The 15,760-nt window shown below is 39.8% G+C and overlaps 1 protein-coding gene across 3 annotated transcripts in view; it reads right to left on the minus strand.

Moving 5' to 3' along the window:
- Window positions 1-3,790: 3,790 nt before the first annotated feature.
- Window positions 3,791-15,760, minus strand: part of plaa (phospholipase A2-activating protein) — a 40,676-nt gene continuing 28,706 nt past the window's right edge. For all 3 annotated transcript variants that reach the window (XM_060846743.1, XM_060846729.1, XM_060846737.1), the window contains exons 8-14: window positions 14,847-15,004; window positions 12,523-12,742; window positions 9,681-9,749; window positions 7,713-7,784; window positions 7,104-7,220; window positions 6,215-6,382; window positions 3,791-4,547 (exon numbers count right to left, since the gene is read on the minus strand). In XM_060846743.1, the coding sequence (XP_060702726.1) occupies window positions 3,979-4,547; window positions 6,215-6,382; window positions 7,104-7,220; window positions 7,713-7,784; window positions 9,681-9,749; window positions 12,523-12,742; window positions 14,847-15,004 (1,373 nt within the window). In that variant the 3' untranslated portion in view covers window positions 3,791-3,978. The remainder of the gene's footprint in view (window positions 4,548-6,214; window positions 6,383-7,103; window positions 7,221-7,712; window positions 7,785-9,680; window positions 9,750-12,522; window positions 12,743-14,846; window positions 15,005-15,760) is intronic.

Raw genomic sequence — 15,760 nt, forward strand, 5'->3', positions numbered from 1 at the left:
TCCCGGAGCCCCGCCCCCTTCCCTTCCCACCGAGCTCCGGAGACAATCTGCAAGCTGACCCCTGACCCTCCCCATGTCCAGGAGGAGATAATCTGCAAATGTATGCAGCATTCAGGGGAGAACAATCCAGAAACTGACTCCGTGACCATCCTGTTGTCCAGAGATTGTACATTTGCTCGGAGTAAGCGAGGGGAGGGTGGTCTTGAACCCACGTAGTGTCAGCCTTGCTCCCAGGCTGTCACACTCACCCCGCTTCCTCACAGGGTCCCCACACTTCAGTGTGTCTGGTGGGGAGGATTGTGACTGCTTCCAGTTAAATGATCGTTTGTAAATGACCCTGTGGAGCAGGTAGATTGCACTTTAGTGCATTTTTGCTCTGGACTCAGAGTAGCAGGTAATTTACTAAGTGATTTTTTTAAACCAGAGGGAGTTTTACTTAGGACCCAGTGGAGAAGATAAGACCCACTCAAATACAGGAATCCAAGTAATGACCTTCGCAGAGCCATTAAGACAGCCAAGGACCAATACCGATCCAAACTAGAGACCCAGACAGACACCCGGTGACTATGGCAAGGACTGAATGACATCACAAGGTCTAAAAGAGACAGTGCAAGATAGCAGACGATGACACATCCCTCCCAGAGCGTCTCAACGCCTTCTATGCTCACTTTGAGCTGAATTTCGGCAGAGAGGTATTGCCTATTCTGACAAGTCCTTATGAACCTAATCCAACAGTCATCGCGTAAGAGGTCAGATCAGTTTTCCTTCATATGAATCCAAGGAAAACAATGGGACCAGGAAGCGTACCAGGCCATGCAGTCAGAGCATGCACAGATCAACTGGCAGAGGTCTTCTCGGACATCTTCGACTTCTCCCTGCAGCAGGTCACTGTCCCTGCCTGTTTCAAGAGGGCCAACATCATCCCTGTGCCTAAGAGGGCTCATGCAGCATGTCTCAATGACCACCGCCCAGTAACTCTAACCTCTGAGGTCATGAAGTGCTTTGAAAGGCTAGTCATTACATTAATCAACCCCAGCCTGTCCACTACTCTTGACCCAATCCAATCTGCCTATCGGGTCAACAGATCCCCGTCAGATGCCATATCACTTGCCCTTCACTTCTCCCTAGAACATCTTGACACCAAGAACAGCTACGTAAGCATCCTACTCATTAACTACAGTTCAGCCTTTAACACTATTATCCCCTCAAGACTGATCACTAAACTTAGTGAGCTTGGACTAAGCCCTACTCTCTGCAACTGGATCTTGAGTTTCCTGACCCTAAGACCTCAATCAGTGAAGATTAGGGCTAATATTTCATCCGCTCAACACTGGAGCCCTCTAGGGGTTCATAATCAGCCCTCTACTGTACTCACTGTATACCCATGACTGCGCCTCCAAATACCAGACTAAGGCCATTCACATGTTCGGTGATGACATCACCACAGTTGGTTGAATCTCGGATGGCAACGAAAGAGACTACAGGTGGAAGGTGGAAGACCTGGAAAAATGGTGCACTGAGAACAACCTAGCTCTCAATGTCGCAAAACCAAGGAACTCATTATTGAATTTCGGCGGGATGTTGCTCATGCCCTCTCGACACATTAACAGCACAGAGGTGGAATGAGTGGAGAGTGTCAAACACCTGGGAGTGGTCATCCACAACAAGCTTTCTTGGACTTTTCATGTGGATGCTCTGATTACAAAGGCCCAACAGCTCTTCTTCCTCAGGCAGCTGAGGAAACAGTGCATGACGGTGAATACCCTTGCCAACTTTTATAGGTGCACCATCAAGGGCATTCTGCCTGGATGTATCACTAGCTGGTATGGCAATTGTACCATTCAAGATCGGTGACGGTTACAGAGAGCGGTGAACTCGGCCCGGACAATCACAAAGGCCAATCTCCCATCTACAGAATCCATCTACCAGGCCCACTGTCAAGGAAAGGCCACCAGCATTCTCAAAGATCCATCCCACCCTGACGGTTTTTTTACAACCTGTACCATCGAGGAGAAGGTACAGAAACCTATACAAACGCACCAGCCGTTTTTGAAAGTTTCTACCCTACTGTTGTTAGAATACTGAATGGACTCTCAAACTCTTAACATTTGCCTGTACCTGTGTTTTTGTTTTTGCCACTGTGTACCTATTGTTTACCTATCTATGCTACTTAACTTTGTGATGTGCCTGTATTGCTCACAAGAGAAAGGTTTTCATTGTGCCTTGGTTCACCAGGAGGAGACAATCTGGAAACCTACTCCACGACCAGGAGACAACAATCTGGAAACTGATGCCCAATGTCCTGAAGATTACAACGGGATCTTGATCAGATGGGCCAATGGGCTGAGAATTGGCAGATGGAGTTTAATTCAGATAAATGCGAGGTGCTGCATTTTGGGAAAGCAAATCTTAGCAGGACTTATACACTTAATGGTAAGATCCTGGAAAGTGTTGCTGAACAGGTTCATAACTTCTTGAAAGTGGAGTCGCAAGTAAATAAGATAGTGAAGAAGGTGTTTGGTATGCTTTTCTTTATTGGTCAGAGGATTGAGTACAGGAGTTGGGAGGTCATGTTGCGGCTGTACAGGGCATTGGTTAGGCCACAGTTGGATTATTACGTGCAAATCTGGTCTCCTTCGTAGCGGAACGATGTTGTGAAACTTGAAAGGGTTCAGAAAACATTTACAAAGATGTTGCCAGGGTTGGAGGATTTGAGCTATAGGGAGAGGTTGAACTGATTGGGGCTGTTTTCCCTGGAGCGTCAGAGGCTGAGGGGTGATAAACCTTGTAGAGGTTTATAAAATCATGAGGGGCAGGAATAGGATAAAGACAAAATCTCTTCCCTGGGTGAGGGTGTCCAGAACTAGAGGGCATGGGGTTTAGGAGAGGGAAAAGATATAAAAGAGACCTAAGGGGTAACTTTTTCACACAGAAGCTGGTACTTGTATTAAATGAGCTGTCAGAGGAAGTGGTGGTGGCTAGTATGATTGCGACATTTAAAAGGCATCGGAATGGGTACATGAATAGGAAAAGTTTGGAGAGATATGGGCCGGGTGCTGACAGTTGGCACTAGATTGGGTTGGGATATCTGATTGGCATGGACAAGTTGGACCGAATGGTCTGTTTTCATGCTGTACATCTCTAGGAGGAGACAATCTGGAAATGGACTCTCCCAATATGAAATAGAGTGGTTAGAGCATAGGGGTAATCTATTTTGTACATTGTGTCCATTGCCAGGCCTCTCAAAAACATGTAATCCCCCTGCTCAGTCCATTAATATTAGTGTCACTTTGTATGACCTTACTCAAATACATTTTGTTAGTTTGTCTTCACAACAAAACTATTTAATGTTGCATTCCACATGTGAGATAAAAATGTTGAACTCCATTATCTGGCAAATCTATTATCAAAAATAACAAAAAAAAACTGAAAAAGAGGCTGCAAGATGAAATGTTCTCTCCTAAATGAAAGATTTAATGACAGAGAGTGGCTATACCTTGGAACGTGCACAATGTAAATGTTACATGCAAAAGCAATGGAATTGGATGATGGGAATATCGTGGCGTAGTGGAGAAGCCCTGCAACCAGTTAACTGCCCTCATCAATTCTCTGTCATAAACCAGCAAATTAGTTTGGGAATTATTATTATTATTCAATGACCAGTAAAAATAATTGTCATGACAAATCTGAATGTTAACAAGTAGAGTTTTATAGATAAAATGATAAGCCAACTGTTTCACTTCACTGGAATTCTCTCAAGTAATGCAAACAAAAAACATACAAACAGTCACATTTTGGAAAATCATTTATTTTTTGTTTTATTTATATGTAGGTCTTTTACTGTGATAGTTCCATCGCAAAAATAGAACTTTCCAGCATTTCTTGACCTACCATCTGACTCATTTGTTAGAGTTACAGAACAAAGTAATTAAAATTAATACCACTTAGATGCAACCCAAGTAAATCTACAATTCGCAATCACAACATCTTTAGAACAAATCTACAGCAGTCACCAACTTTAACTGGATCTGACACAGCAGAATACTTTCGGATCTGTGAATCAACTCCCAACGATTGAGCCAGCTGCAAGGCATTAGGATCGTCACTAATAATTGTCCCAAGAGCCACCAAAAGTCTGAAAATGGCTTCATAGTCTTGGAGGGCTTCTATGGCTGTACTAATGATGGATAAACAATTTGCTTTACCTTCAATATCATTTCCTGCATGCAGATTTACTGCATAGTTTAATATTAAAGTGGACAGTGCTATGTGAACGTTTTTGTTGCTAGCGGATTTCATTTCTATTGCTTGGGAAAGTATTGTCTCTCTCAAGGACATCATGAGCTTTGAACCATATGATGGGCTAGAAAAACAATTGCAGACTGTTCGGAGGACGAGTATTTGATTTGCCGGTTTTCCCTGCAGGTTAATTTTGTTTAAGAGGTAGTTGCTGAACTGTGTACTATAGTTTCCACTGCAGAAATGTTCATTTACTGCTGGATGTCTCATAGCTAGACGAAGAATATCCAGCACAGGAAACACAATGTCTAGATCAGGGAAAAGATTTAAGACAAGTTAAAATTTATAAAGCAATGTCAATATCACATATGAAAATATAATGCTACATAATATCTGAATGATTGCATGAAATGTTATCAACTTGTTCGCACTTTTTAAGGAAGTATTTACTGACTGTTCTATGACATGAGGTTTTTTGTTTTAAAAATAATGCATCATCAAAAACAAAGCAAACCAAATCTACATCAGACCAATACTTTTTTCTTTGCTATTCACCCACTCACATTAAAATACATGGCATTAACACACAACTCAATATTGCTAAATCTTGCCACATCACTTTAAAAAAATGTTAATTCACCAATTCTAGCAAGAACATATGCTTAGTGATAATTTTGAATTAACTTTCAGCTGACATAAATACAATCCTCAGCTTCTCAAACTCTAGCTTTGATTTTAATTAAAAACTCACAAAACCAGGTTTTAAACTGTGCCCCACCCCAGTCTAACACCGGCACCTCCAAATTTTGATTTTAATCAAAGTGGCCAGAATAGCCACAGTAATTATAAAGAGAAAGGTCCTGCCATCAAGTTCAAATATGCTGACAAGAAAAGCTTGCCCAGAGCACTCGTGTTAAGGTTTCAAAATTATGCAAGTAGCACTTCTTAAATCCATAGATTTCTCTAAAACGTAAACTTGTGATGACAGGAAAATCAGCTCTGTTCAACTGGGTAGAACTTAATCCAGGAGATGAAATCTCATTCGCGAGATGGATAACCAGTGTAAATATGTATTGTTAGTTTGGGAATTGCCCTTTGTATCTAGTTGAAAATGTGTTGCTGGTTAAAGCACAGCAGGTCAGGCAGCATCCAAGGAATGGGAAATTCGACGTTTCGGGCATAAGCCCTTCATCAGGGCTTATGCCCGAAACGTCGAATTTCCTATTCCTTGGATGCTGCCTGACCTGCTGTGCTTTAACCAGCAACACATTTTCAACTGTGATCTCCAGCATCTGCAGACCTCATTTTTTACCCTTTGTATCTAGTGTCAGTTAAACACAATTGGCCAGCTGCAGACCCCAGGGATCAGAAATCCTCCTTCCACAGCTGCTGGCAAATCACACTGGTGCTGTAATTGCCATGAGAGTCATGATAGCTGTTGGCAATGCACTGATAGGTGCCCAGGATTGACAAGGGGCACAGACCACACATGATTGAGGGTAGGCTAGGGATCATGGGGAGGTGGTGGTTGATAGCTGGGATTGAAAGGAGATGTACGTCTCAGCAGCCCAGAAAGTGTGAGAGATCACCACACTGCCCACCCATCTCCCCCAACTCTTCTCAGAGCCACTAAGCAAACCTGACAATTTATGGAGCTACCCTATATAGTGACTAGTTCCAATACCATCAAGGATAATTAGGGACATGCAATAAATACTGACCTAGCCAGCAATGACAGTCGAATTTATCTCTACTCTTGGAAAGGAAACATGGTGGTACTGAATTGCAACATCAATTAGTACACATTCCTGCTGCATACAAGATATTTACTTAAGACATCTTCAGTTATGGCAATGTCAATATTCAACAACACTTTATCATTAATATTGGGATTAGTATGTTTATTTTCTTTTATTTGTTCAAAGTGACCATTTTACTTTAGACAATTTCAAAAATGAATATTGTCAATTATTACCTTCAGGCCACTGAGCAGCTTTCCACAAAATCTCCAGCTGCTGTGCTGTTGGGGCTTCTAGTGCAGAAGGAGTAGAAACAATAGAAATAAACTTCTCAAGCATTTGTAGATCACCTTCAGATAGTTTCTGTTCAGTAGGTGTGCTCCCATTCAGTTCCTTTAGCTTCCCTGCAATACAGTTGTTTCTTTCAAAAATTTGTAATGTTTTCAAAATAAGCCTTAGAAGTCAAACTCCCTGAAAATACATCAAACAGATAGTCTACACCATAACTATTATCTTATTTAAAGACAAGGGTAAGGTGCTGTGTTCTAGATGTAAATTTGATTGGTTATATTACTTAGCTTTAAGCAAAATACACTTTATTCTTACTTTACAGTTAAAATACAAACAAAAGAAAGAAGCATGGTATATTTTTAAATCTATAGGAAAACTTAACAGAACAACAGATTATTTAACTACTAAAGAGCAACTGTTCCAACATAGTAACATCCCATAAATACACCCTTGGGGTAAAGGCAAATTCAGTAAATTCTTACATGTGCAATTCTGACAGAGAGAAAGAACACAAGTTTTTATAGCTGTAGCAAGGAGAAAGATCATCTTCCACAAACAACTTCCAAACCCCCAATAATTACTGAAAGCGACATTAAAAGCCTGGTTCTATGGGAGTCTGATTCAACCCATTGATGCCTGCTTTTATTATTCCTGCTTAGCACCCATGGCTCAAAACCCCTCTGACAAAAAAAAACAAAATACACCTCTTAAAGCCATAGTATTATCAGAAGCCAAATGAAAGATGCCTCATACTGTTGTAATTTACCCATATTTCTTTCATAAATGTGTAAAAAAAATAAAAAACTATTAAAAGAGCAAATTGACAACACTTACCTAGTATCTGGGTTATATTTGCCTGATCAAATGTTACAGGATCTTTTTTAGGAAAGTAAGGATTACTGATGGGTAAAGTACCTACATGTCCATCAGTAGAAACATAAGCATTTCCTCCTGTGAACAAAACATGTCATAATGTAAAAGTAGTTTTCATATTTGAATAAAATTATTTAATAAATTATGGGCACTATTCATACTTTGGTCTCAGAATCATCCTTACAGTAGGTTAGTCAAAATCTTCCTCATAATTGTTATTAATGTATCTGCACAAAACTAATTTTCATGAACTCAAAAGAACTACAAACAACAAGAGATATTAGATTTCTAATGTAGGGTGGGTTTATCTGCCACAAAGTGAAGTTCAGTCCCTTAAAAACTTCCAGCTCTTTGAAACTGAAAAACATATCAGGGCAGATAAAGTGCAATAAATTAATCCCTTTTCTCTGTAACTCTTAGGATGCATAAACTGATGCAGGAACTAGTTCTTTATTTTAAAAATGGCAAACTATCCAGATTACACTAAATATTCAGTGAATTGAGGAAATGTAGCATTGCAGACCAGGAAAATATAGATTTATTTCTCCCCATGTAATTCTCAAACTCCACCTGTGAAAGGATCACCTCCTGCAGAAGGAGCCAGGTTCGATGGTGTGGAGCCAGGTACATAGCGACCAGATCCTACAATGAATACAAGCACAGTCGATAATATCAACACCAGAATGCGTGTTAGTTCATACAATCTTAGAAGTGCATTACATCAATCAAGGGTCAACCCCTCTTCAAGGTTAATTTTTCACATTGAAAATTATCTCATATTTACAAAGGAATATGCCACATCCACATTTCAATTTGCGTTGCCAGAAATGCAAGAATCTTCCAAGGATCATCCAGTTTGCTTATCGGTGGATCAGAATTCAAGCATTTTCAAGTGCTATGTGCAAACTCTAGTTGAAATTAAGTGGATCGAAGCTGACTCTATCTTTACTCAGGTAAGACGACCACAAAAAGTATAAGATGGAAGTGCAAAGTCCCTAAAGTGTCAAAAATTATAACCAATAGAAAGCCACAGATAAGGAGAACTACTCCAGGATTAAGTCATTAATGCTGGGAGCATTAGAGACAACTGGTTCATCTAGATCTTAGGGAGGGCTAGATCATTAGTGAAAGACCATTAAAACTTGAGTTGAAAAAGACACCTTGTGTCACTATCCGAGAGTCAGGAACAGGCGTAAGCAATCTGCCATTTTGAATATGTTACATCATTCTCCAAGACCATGGTGCATTGGATTTCACCTTAAATTACTCACCTTTATTTCATATTACCATGGAAGGACAACGTATCTCAACAAGTTTGAGCAACAGGTGAAGCTAGCTGTTTCATGCTGCTGGTGTGCTGGAGCAACATGAATGGTTATTCCCACTAATGGGATACTACAAAAAAAGCCGAAAAGGTGTCCTGCCTATCACACAAAATGAATCATGTTGTATCTGAAATCAATCCCTGAGTGATGCCAGGTATGGAAGAGTAACGGATTTACCAAACAGTATATCTCTTTGATTGTTCACAACAAGTTAGATACTGACTCTACCGAACCAGCCTGCACTAGCAAATCTCGCAACATTGTCTAACATGAGATGTGATTCTGCGAGTGGACAACATTTGGTGGTTAATCTTGACTGTGCAAAGAATTACACAAGCAATTTAGAATTAATACTTGCAACTGCAGGGTGACACAAATGTGTACACTAGAACTACATACATGAGTATGCTGGGTCCTGAACTCTGCAATCAAAGAACACACATTGAACTACTTCAACTCAATTAAATATGGGACAGCCATTCATTTGTTCATTTATTTATAGTCCTTATTGCCTACTCAAAAGAACTGCAGTAAACGTGTCAGGCATGATATTCCTTTCATGAAGCCATGTTGGTTGTACTTGGTTATATTGTGCATTTCTAAATGTTCACCTATTATTTCCTTTACAATAGACTCTTACATTATCCGTAGTAACAGATGTTAGGTTGATTGGTCTATTGTTATTTTTGTTTTCCTGTCTTTGCGTATGGACATTACATTGGTGCTTTTCCAGTCCTCTGGATTTTTCCAGAATCTAAGGATTCTTGGAAGATTGTTACTAGTGTATCCTCTCTGTAACCAATTCCTTTAAAATGAAAGGGATGATGAATCCATCAGATCCAAGGGACCACTGGCCTTTAGGTTCATTAGTTTTGCTAGTACTTCTTCAATAGTTGTAATTATAGTGATTAATTCCTGTCGTCCTCCACAAAACACACCAGCAGCTTCTAGCTTATTTACTATTTTTGGAACACGACCAGTGTCCTTTACCATGAAGATTGATGCAAAGTCTTTATTCAACATTCCTGATTCTCCATTATCATTTCCTTATGGAATGAGACTAAGGGGCCTAAGTTCACTTTGACATCTCTCCTCCATCCTTGTATTTTCAAGGAGCTGTTACTGTCAGCTTTTTCAAAAAAAAGCAAGATAATATAACCATAAAATTACTTGATTTGATTAAAAGCAGCTATTCCCCAGAGAAAAACATTACCTGTAAATGGATCCACTCCACTTGTGCCCCCAGAGCTCAATCCAGTCCCTGGTATATAACGACCCGAGCCTGCAAAATGATTAGTGCATTATAAATTGGTAAATTTGACTGATTTGATTATAAAGTGTAGACTCTTTCAGATATTTTAAATCTGGATTAGTTGTTCAGAAATTATATCTCCCTACAGTGTGAAACCAGACCCTTCAGCCCAAGTCCTCACCGACCCTCCGAACAGTAACCCACCCAGACCCATTCTCTTCCCTATCACTCCACACTTACTCCTGACTTATGCACCCCACTTATAAATCCCTCAACACTATGGGCAATTTGGCTTGGCTATTTCACCTAACTTGCATATCTTTGGACTGTGGGAGGAAACCCACACAGACAATGGGAGAATGTGCAAACTCCACACAGTCAGTCACCTGAGGCTGGATTCGAACCCGGGTCCCTGGCACTGTGAGGCAGCAATGCTAACCACTGAGCCATAGTGCCACCCATGGCATGTTAAGTTTACATTTCATTACATGAAAAACGAGCAATGTTTTTCTTTCCTTGTCATAAAGTCTGTTTGCGAGTAAGATACAGTCAGTTTTGCTCAATTGTGAACTTACACTTAATTCAGATTTTCAGCATCTTCAATCTTTTACATTAGTTGTGTTGAACTCAGCTCAAAAACCTTGCCGCCAGCATATTTATCTCTGCAACTATCCAAATACATGAGTTGTAAAGTACTTTTCCCACTAACAAATAATACAGATGTGTCTAATATATACCCACCTGCGAGACTGACAAACCTGGGTTATTCTCCTTAATGCAGAGAAAGTTAAGGGAAGAATTGACATCTTAAAATCTTAAAAGAGTAGAGATAGATTTTCTTCATTTATCTTGTTTCTAGTAGTAGCATTGGTAACTAGAAAACAAGACTTAAATAAATGCTAAACAGTGCCAGAGGAAGAGAGAAGATGGTTGGTTTTAAAAAGCAGCTAGTTCAATTATCTGGAATCTGCTACTATAAGGGTTGTATATGTAAATTAGATGATAAACTGCAAAAGGGAATTGGATAAACCACGAACAAAGGAAAACCAGAGCCGGATTTCAGTTTCCAACCATTTCTGTAAACCAGTTCATGCTAGTGTTGGAACAACATGTTCCATGAAATCAGACCCAAAATTCCTGCACTCAAAATTCACCCCACCATTAATATCCTTCTACAATTTCTAACTTCAAATTTCTATGACTTCTAAGCTTACAGCTGGTCAACCAATAATAATCCTCTTCAGATCCTCTTCTTAGTGGGCGGCACGGTGGCACAGTGGTTAGCACCGCTGCCTCACAGCGCCTGGAGACCCGGGTTCAATTCCTGACTCAGGCGACTGACTGTGTGGAGTTTGCACATTCTCCCCGTGTCTGCGTGGGTTTCCTCCGGGTGCTCCGGTTTCCTCCCGCAGTCCAAAGATGTGCAGGTTAGGTGAATTGGCCAGGATTAATTGCCCGTAGTGTTCGGTAAAGGGGTAAATGTAGGAGTATGGGTGGGTTGCGCTTCGGCGGGTCGGTGTGGACTTGTGGGGCCGAAGGGCCTGTTTCCACACTGTAAGTAATCTAATCTAATCTAACTTTTTATCAGACAGATTATCCAATAAATAGACCAGATTCCTTTCTAAAGGAGAAAAACAATTTGCTATTCAATCAAAAGCAAAACCTGGAAGTAACCGATTCATTTACAGGCAAAAGCTATAAGTCAGAGTCTGTGGTATCCGAATAAATTTGTTTATTCTGGAAAAGCTGTTTACAAAATGGTATGCAATAGGGACACAAAGTCATCAGAAACTCTCAATTCGTAAGAAGCTATCCACTGTCAAAAGTGTTGATAGATCTATTGCAGTTCAATATTTCTAACTGTCACAAAAAGCAAAAGAGTTAGTAATGAAGTAACAAGGAACTCAATTACAAGAGAAGTGACAACTATTTTTGGTCTAGAAAATGAGATTGAGAGAATAGGAAAGAAACATGGAGCAAAATTTTTGATGTCAAATTCATGGTTACTCCTCCAACCCTGTATTATAACATGAAAAGCCAGGAACATAGGAAGTTTGCTTGGTGTGGGTCACAAAGAGAGATTATAATTTGTTGAGCAATGTCATCAATGCTGGGACATGGGAATTATTCTGTATGGATGGGAAGCATCTGATTAATTCAGTGTGTCAACTGTTCTCTTAGTCTCCCAAATTCATATTAAGGTTAAAAAAAGGCCTGAAACTTGAATCAGTGTCTTCCATGTGGACCAATAACTGACTTATCTTTCTACCCTTAAACAGACTTTTCCATTCTATGTGACACATCCTTACCCTAGCACATAGAGAGTCAGATGGATAGCAAAATAGGTTAATCAAGAAATGGCAAACAAAATCAACTTTCGAGAAATGTTTTCAAATTTCTTTCACTTGGGCTGTTGAAATTCTTTTAGCCAATTCTTTGATAAAGTACAACCTCTCATAAGATCTACAACCTTGATCATCAGATAACATCAGTAAAGTAATGTGAAAAAATATTTTCCTTTTCCCTAACAAATTGCAGCAGTGCACTCTTTTACTCCTATAAATTTTCTTGAATGGGTTTGTATGAGTCAGCGAAGTAGCTTCATTTTTGGATTATTTATAAAAAGTTAGCAGGACCAAGGATGTTTTAAGCTAATTCCTGAAAGCCTGCTGTTGTTCAATTTCTGGACAACATATTCAATGGTTAAAACAAACATACACCATTGCGAGTGGAATTCTTCAGAGTGTGGGAGTTCATTACATTTAGAAAATAGACACATTTGCAGTACATTTGTTTGACTGACCTGTAAAAGGGTCTGAAAATCCTGAGCCTGTTGATCCGAGTGTATGTCCTTTTGTGTTCTCAATAATAAAATTTGCAACCTGATCTAAGAACATTGGATTCAGGTCATTCTTTTGTAAAAAATTGTGGGCAACAAGCCATGGGTCATCAGTGATATTGTAAGGCAGTTTCATTGAAGGTCCACCCTCATTAATATCAATAGTAAATACATAATCAAATTCCTAAAAAAGAAAAATAGAAGAAAATAGATGCTGAAACCCAATAGCCTTTTTAAAAAAAATCTGAACTTTAGCTAGCATGTTGGCTCAAACCTGGTGTTGTGTAATTTTTAATTTTAATCGGATGTGATGATAAGGAGAGATTAAGTCAGTATAAATTATCAAGTTTGGTTGCAAATTCACAAGATGACATATTGCACAGTGTACCACAATAGCTTTCTCTTTGGGTTCAACTTCAGATTTTACATCAGGGTTTACTTTTGTTGGCATTTGTTTGGAGCAATTTGTTTTTAGCTGGGAGTTTGATCCATGAGTGTCAAGACATACACATGGGATCCAAACTTTCTCAGTGTCCTCTAAATCTTTAGCCTGGGGCTGTGAGGCACCCAGTTTCCTCATGTTGCAAAGAGGAGATATAGGTGAGGACTTGCTAATGGAACACATGTATACTGACAGGGGAAGACTTTAGTCAAGAGTGTAGCGCTGGAAAAGCACAGCAAGTCAGGCAGCATCCAAGGAGCAGGAGAATCAATGTTTCAGACATAAGCTCTTCATCAGAAGGGCTTATGCCCAAAACATTGATTCGCCTGCTCCTCAGACGCTGCCTGACCTGCTGTGATTTTCCAGCACTACACTCTCCATTCTGATCGCCAACATCTGTAGTCCTCACTTTCTCCTAGGGAAAGAATTTAGTTCTTTTTCACTGTTATGTTGACTTAAGTAAGAAGCAAACCAGCGTATCCATTCTCCCTCACACACACACTATAACACAGTCACATCAATCTGTTGGACCAAGATTATACTGGGTTCACACAGTGTTATTTCAGACGTGGAAGAGGTTGGGTTGGGGATATTGGGCAACCTGTCATGGGGATTCACATCATTGTGGATGTGGAAAGTGTGTTGGAGGCAGGATAGGCTTCAGAACGCACAATGATCAGGTGGGATGCTATGGCAGGCTGTAGATCTTTACGAGAATACACAAGGAGTTGGCAGACTTTACAGGAAGTAGCAACTTTTAAGTATTTCTGATTTTGCTGTAGATACTGAATGGGATGTTGCTTGGACTTTGAGGCTGCTTTCTACATTTTCAATCAGGTAACGGCAACATGTTAGCAGTAACCAAATATTATAAGATTAGCAGAGATTAATTATGAATGCTCCAGGAACTAGATAAATTGAGATAGCAAAAACTCAAATGTATTTTCATTTTTATTTCGTTGGGATAATTTTTAGATTTTACTCCTTTGTTTTCATAGGATGTAAGCACTACAAAATTCACTGATCATCCTCAATTGCTGTCACGAGGGCACGGTGGCTCAGTGGTTGGCACTGCTGCCTCACAGCACCAGGATCCCAGGTTCGATTCCAGCCTTGGGCAACTGTCTGTGTGGAGTTTGCACATTCTCCCAGTGTCTGCGTGGGTTTCCTCCGGGTGCTCTGGTTTCCTCAAACAGTCCAAAGATGTGCAAGTCAGGTGAATTGGCCATGCTAAATTGTCCATAATGTGAGGTGCATTAGTCAGAGGGAAATGGGTCTGGGTGGGTTACTCTTCAGAGGGTCAGTGTGGACTGGTTGGGCTGAAGGTCCTGGTTCCACACTGTAGGGATCCAATCTAACAATGTGGGCATTGGCAAAGCGCCTTCCTAAATGACAGGAGTCCACATGGTGTGAGTAAACTCAGTGTTGTTAGGAAGGGAGTTTCAGCATTTAGACCCAGCAGCGAAGAGTCAACCGTAAAAGGTTCAACTCAGAATGGCGTGTGGCTTGGAGAGGAACTTGCAGTTGGCAGCATTTCTGTGCATTTGCTGCCTTTGTCCTTCTCGGTGGTAGGGGTCACTGGTTTGGAAGCTGTTCTGAAGATATTAATTGGCTGATATGGGATTTATTTGGCAGATAACAAAGCAATGATTTCAAAGGAGAAATGTTAAATAGTCACATATACCAAATAAATGCACGAGACAACATTGTTGCTGTCAGATAGAAGATTCAAATTAAATTTTTAAAACGTCATTGAGACCATAGAATTTTCTATTTTATAAAAATAAAATAACAATACAAATACTTGCAAGTGCAGATTACACTTCTTTCCCATTCTGAAACATACTTTGCCTTCATAAAGAACTTTGCCTGAGGTTTTCTGGGTTCCTCCTGATGAGCCCACAACATCACCAATCTTGACCCATCGTCCATCAATAACACTCCACTGATAAGCATGAACAGAATCTCCAACTCTGATGAGTCGTGTCTGACCTTCCCTTGTGCCTGGAAAATAAGGACAAACCAAAAAATGTCCAAGTTCAAACACTGAACACTGAAGCTGAAACCTGACTTCTTGTCTGGGTGTAATTTGTCCTGACATTATGGCATTGGACTTATCAGGAAACAACAGAATTTTTCAAATTATCTTGTGCCAAGTTGTGTACATTTATTCTCTGGCTTTAGGTACCAGAACAGAGATGGGGAACCTTTACACTTTGGAAGGCCGCATTATGTTAGTTGTTATCTAATAAGGCCGCATCCAAGAAACTTCAATTATATACTCTTCAAAATTCACATTTTTTTTTAATTGTGGCGATCAGTTTGTGAGGATTATTTTATTGAATTGTCTTTTACTCTCTGGTATTTTAAATACATTCATTTTAAGATTAATATTAAAATAATAAAGGACGAAAAAACATTAATAAAAAGTATAAGATATGTTCTGCAAAATTTGGATTCATTCAAAAGGCCACACACAATGGCCTGGAAGGCCGCAGGTTCCCCAGCCCTGTACTGGAATGATAAGCTAGCCTATCCAATGTACGTGTAAAGATTTTTATCCCTAACATTGAACTCTACAGAGGTTGCCGACTTTAGAAATATAGAAATGGAGTGAGTACAGGTTTGTTATGCTGGAATGAAATCGATAGAGAAAAAAAAATCTCTAATGTTGCATTTTCTTCAAAGTCAAGATCGTCTATTCGAAAATTTAAAAGGAACTCAATGTAATAAAATACAATAAATTATTGGAAGATTCTT

This window comes from Hemiscyllium ocellatum, chromosome 2 (assembly GCF_020745735.1).
Source record: "Hemiscyllium ocellatum isolate sHemOce1 chromosome 2, sHemOce1.pat.X.cur, whole genome shotgun sequence".
Taxonomy (NCBI): Eukaryota; Metazoa; Chordata; class Chondrichthyes; order Orectolobiformes; family Hemiscylliidae; genus Hemiscyllium; species Hemiscyllium ocellatum.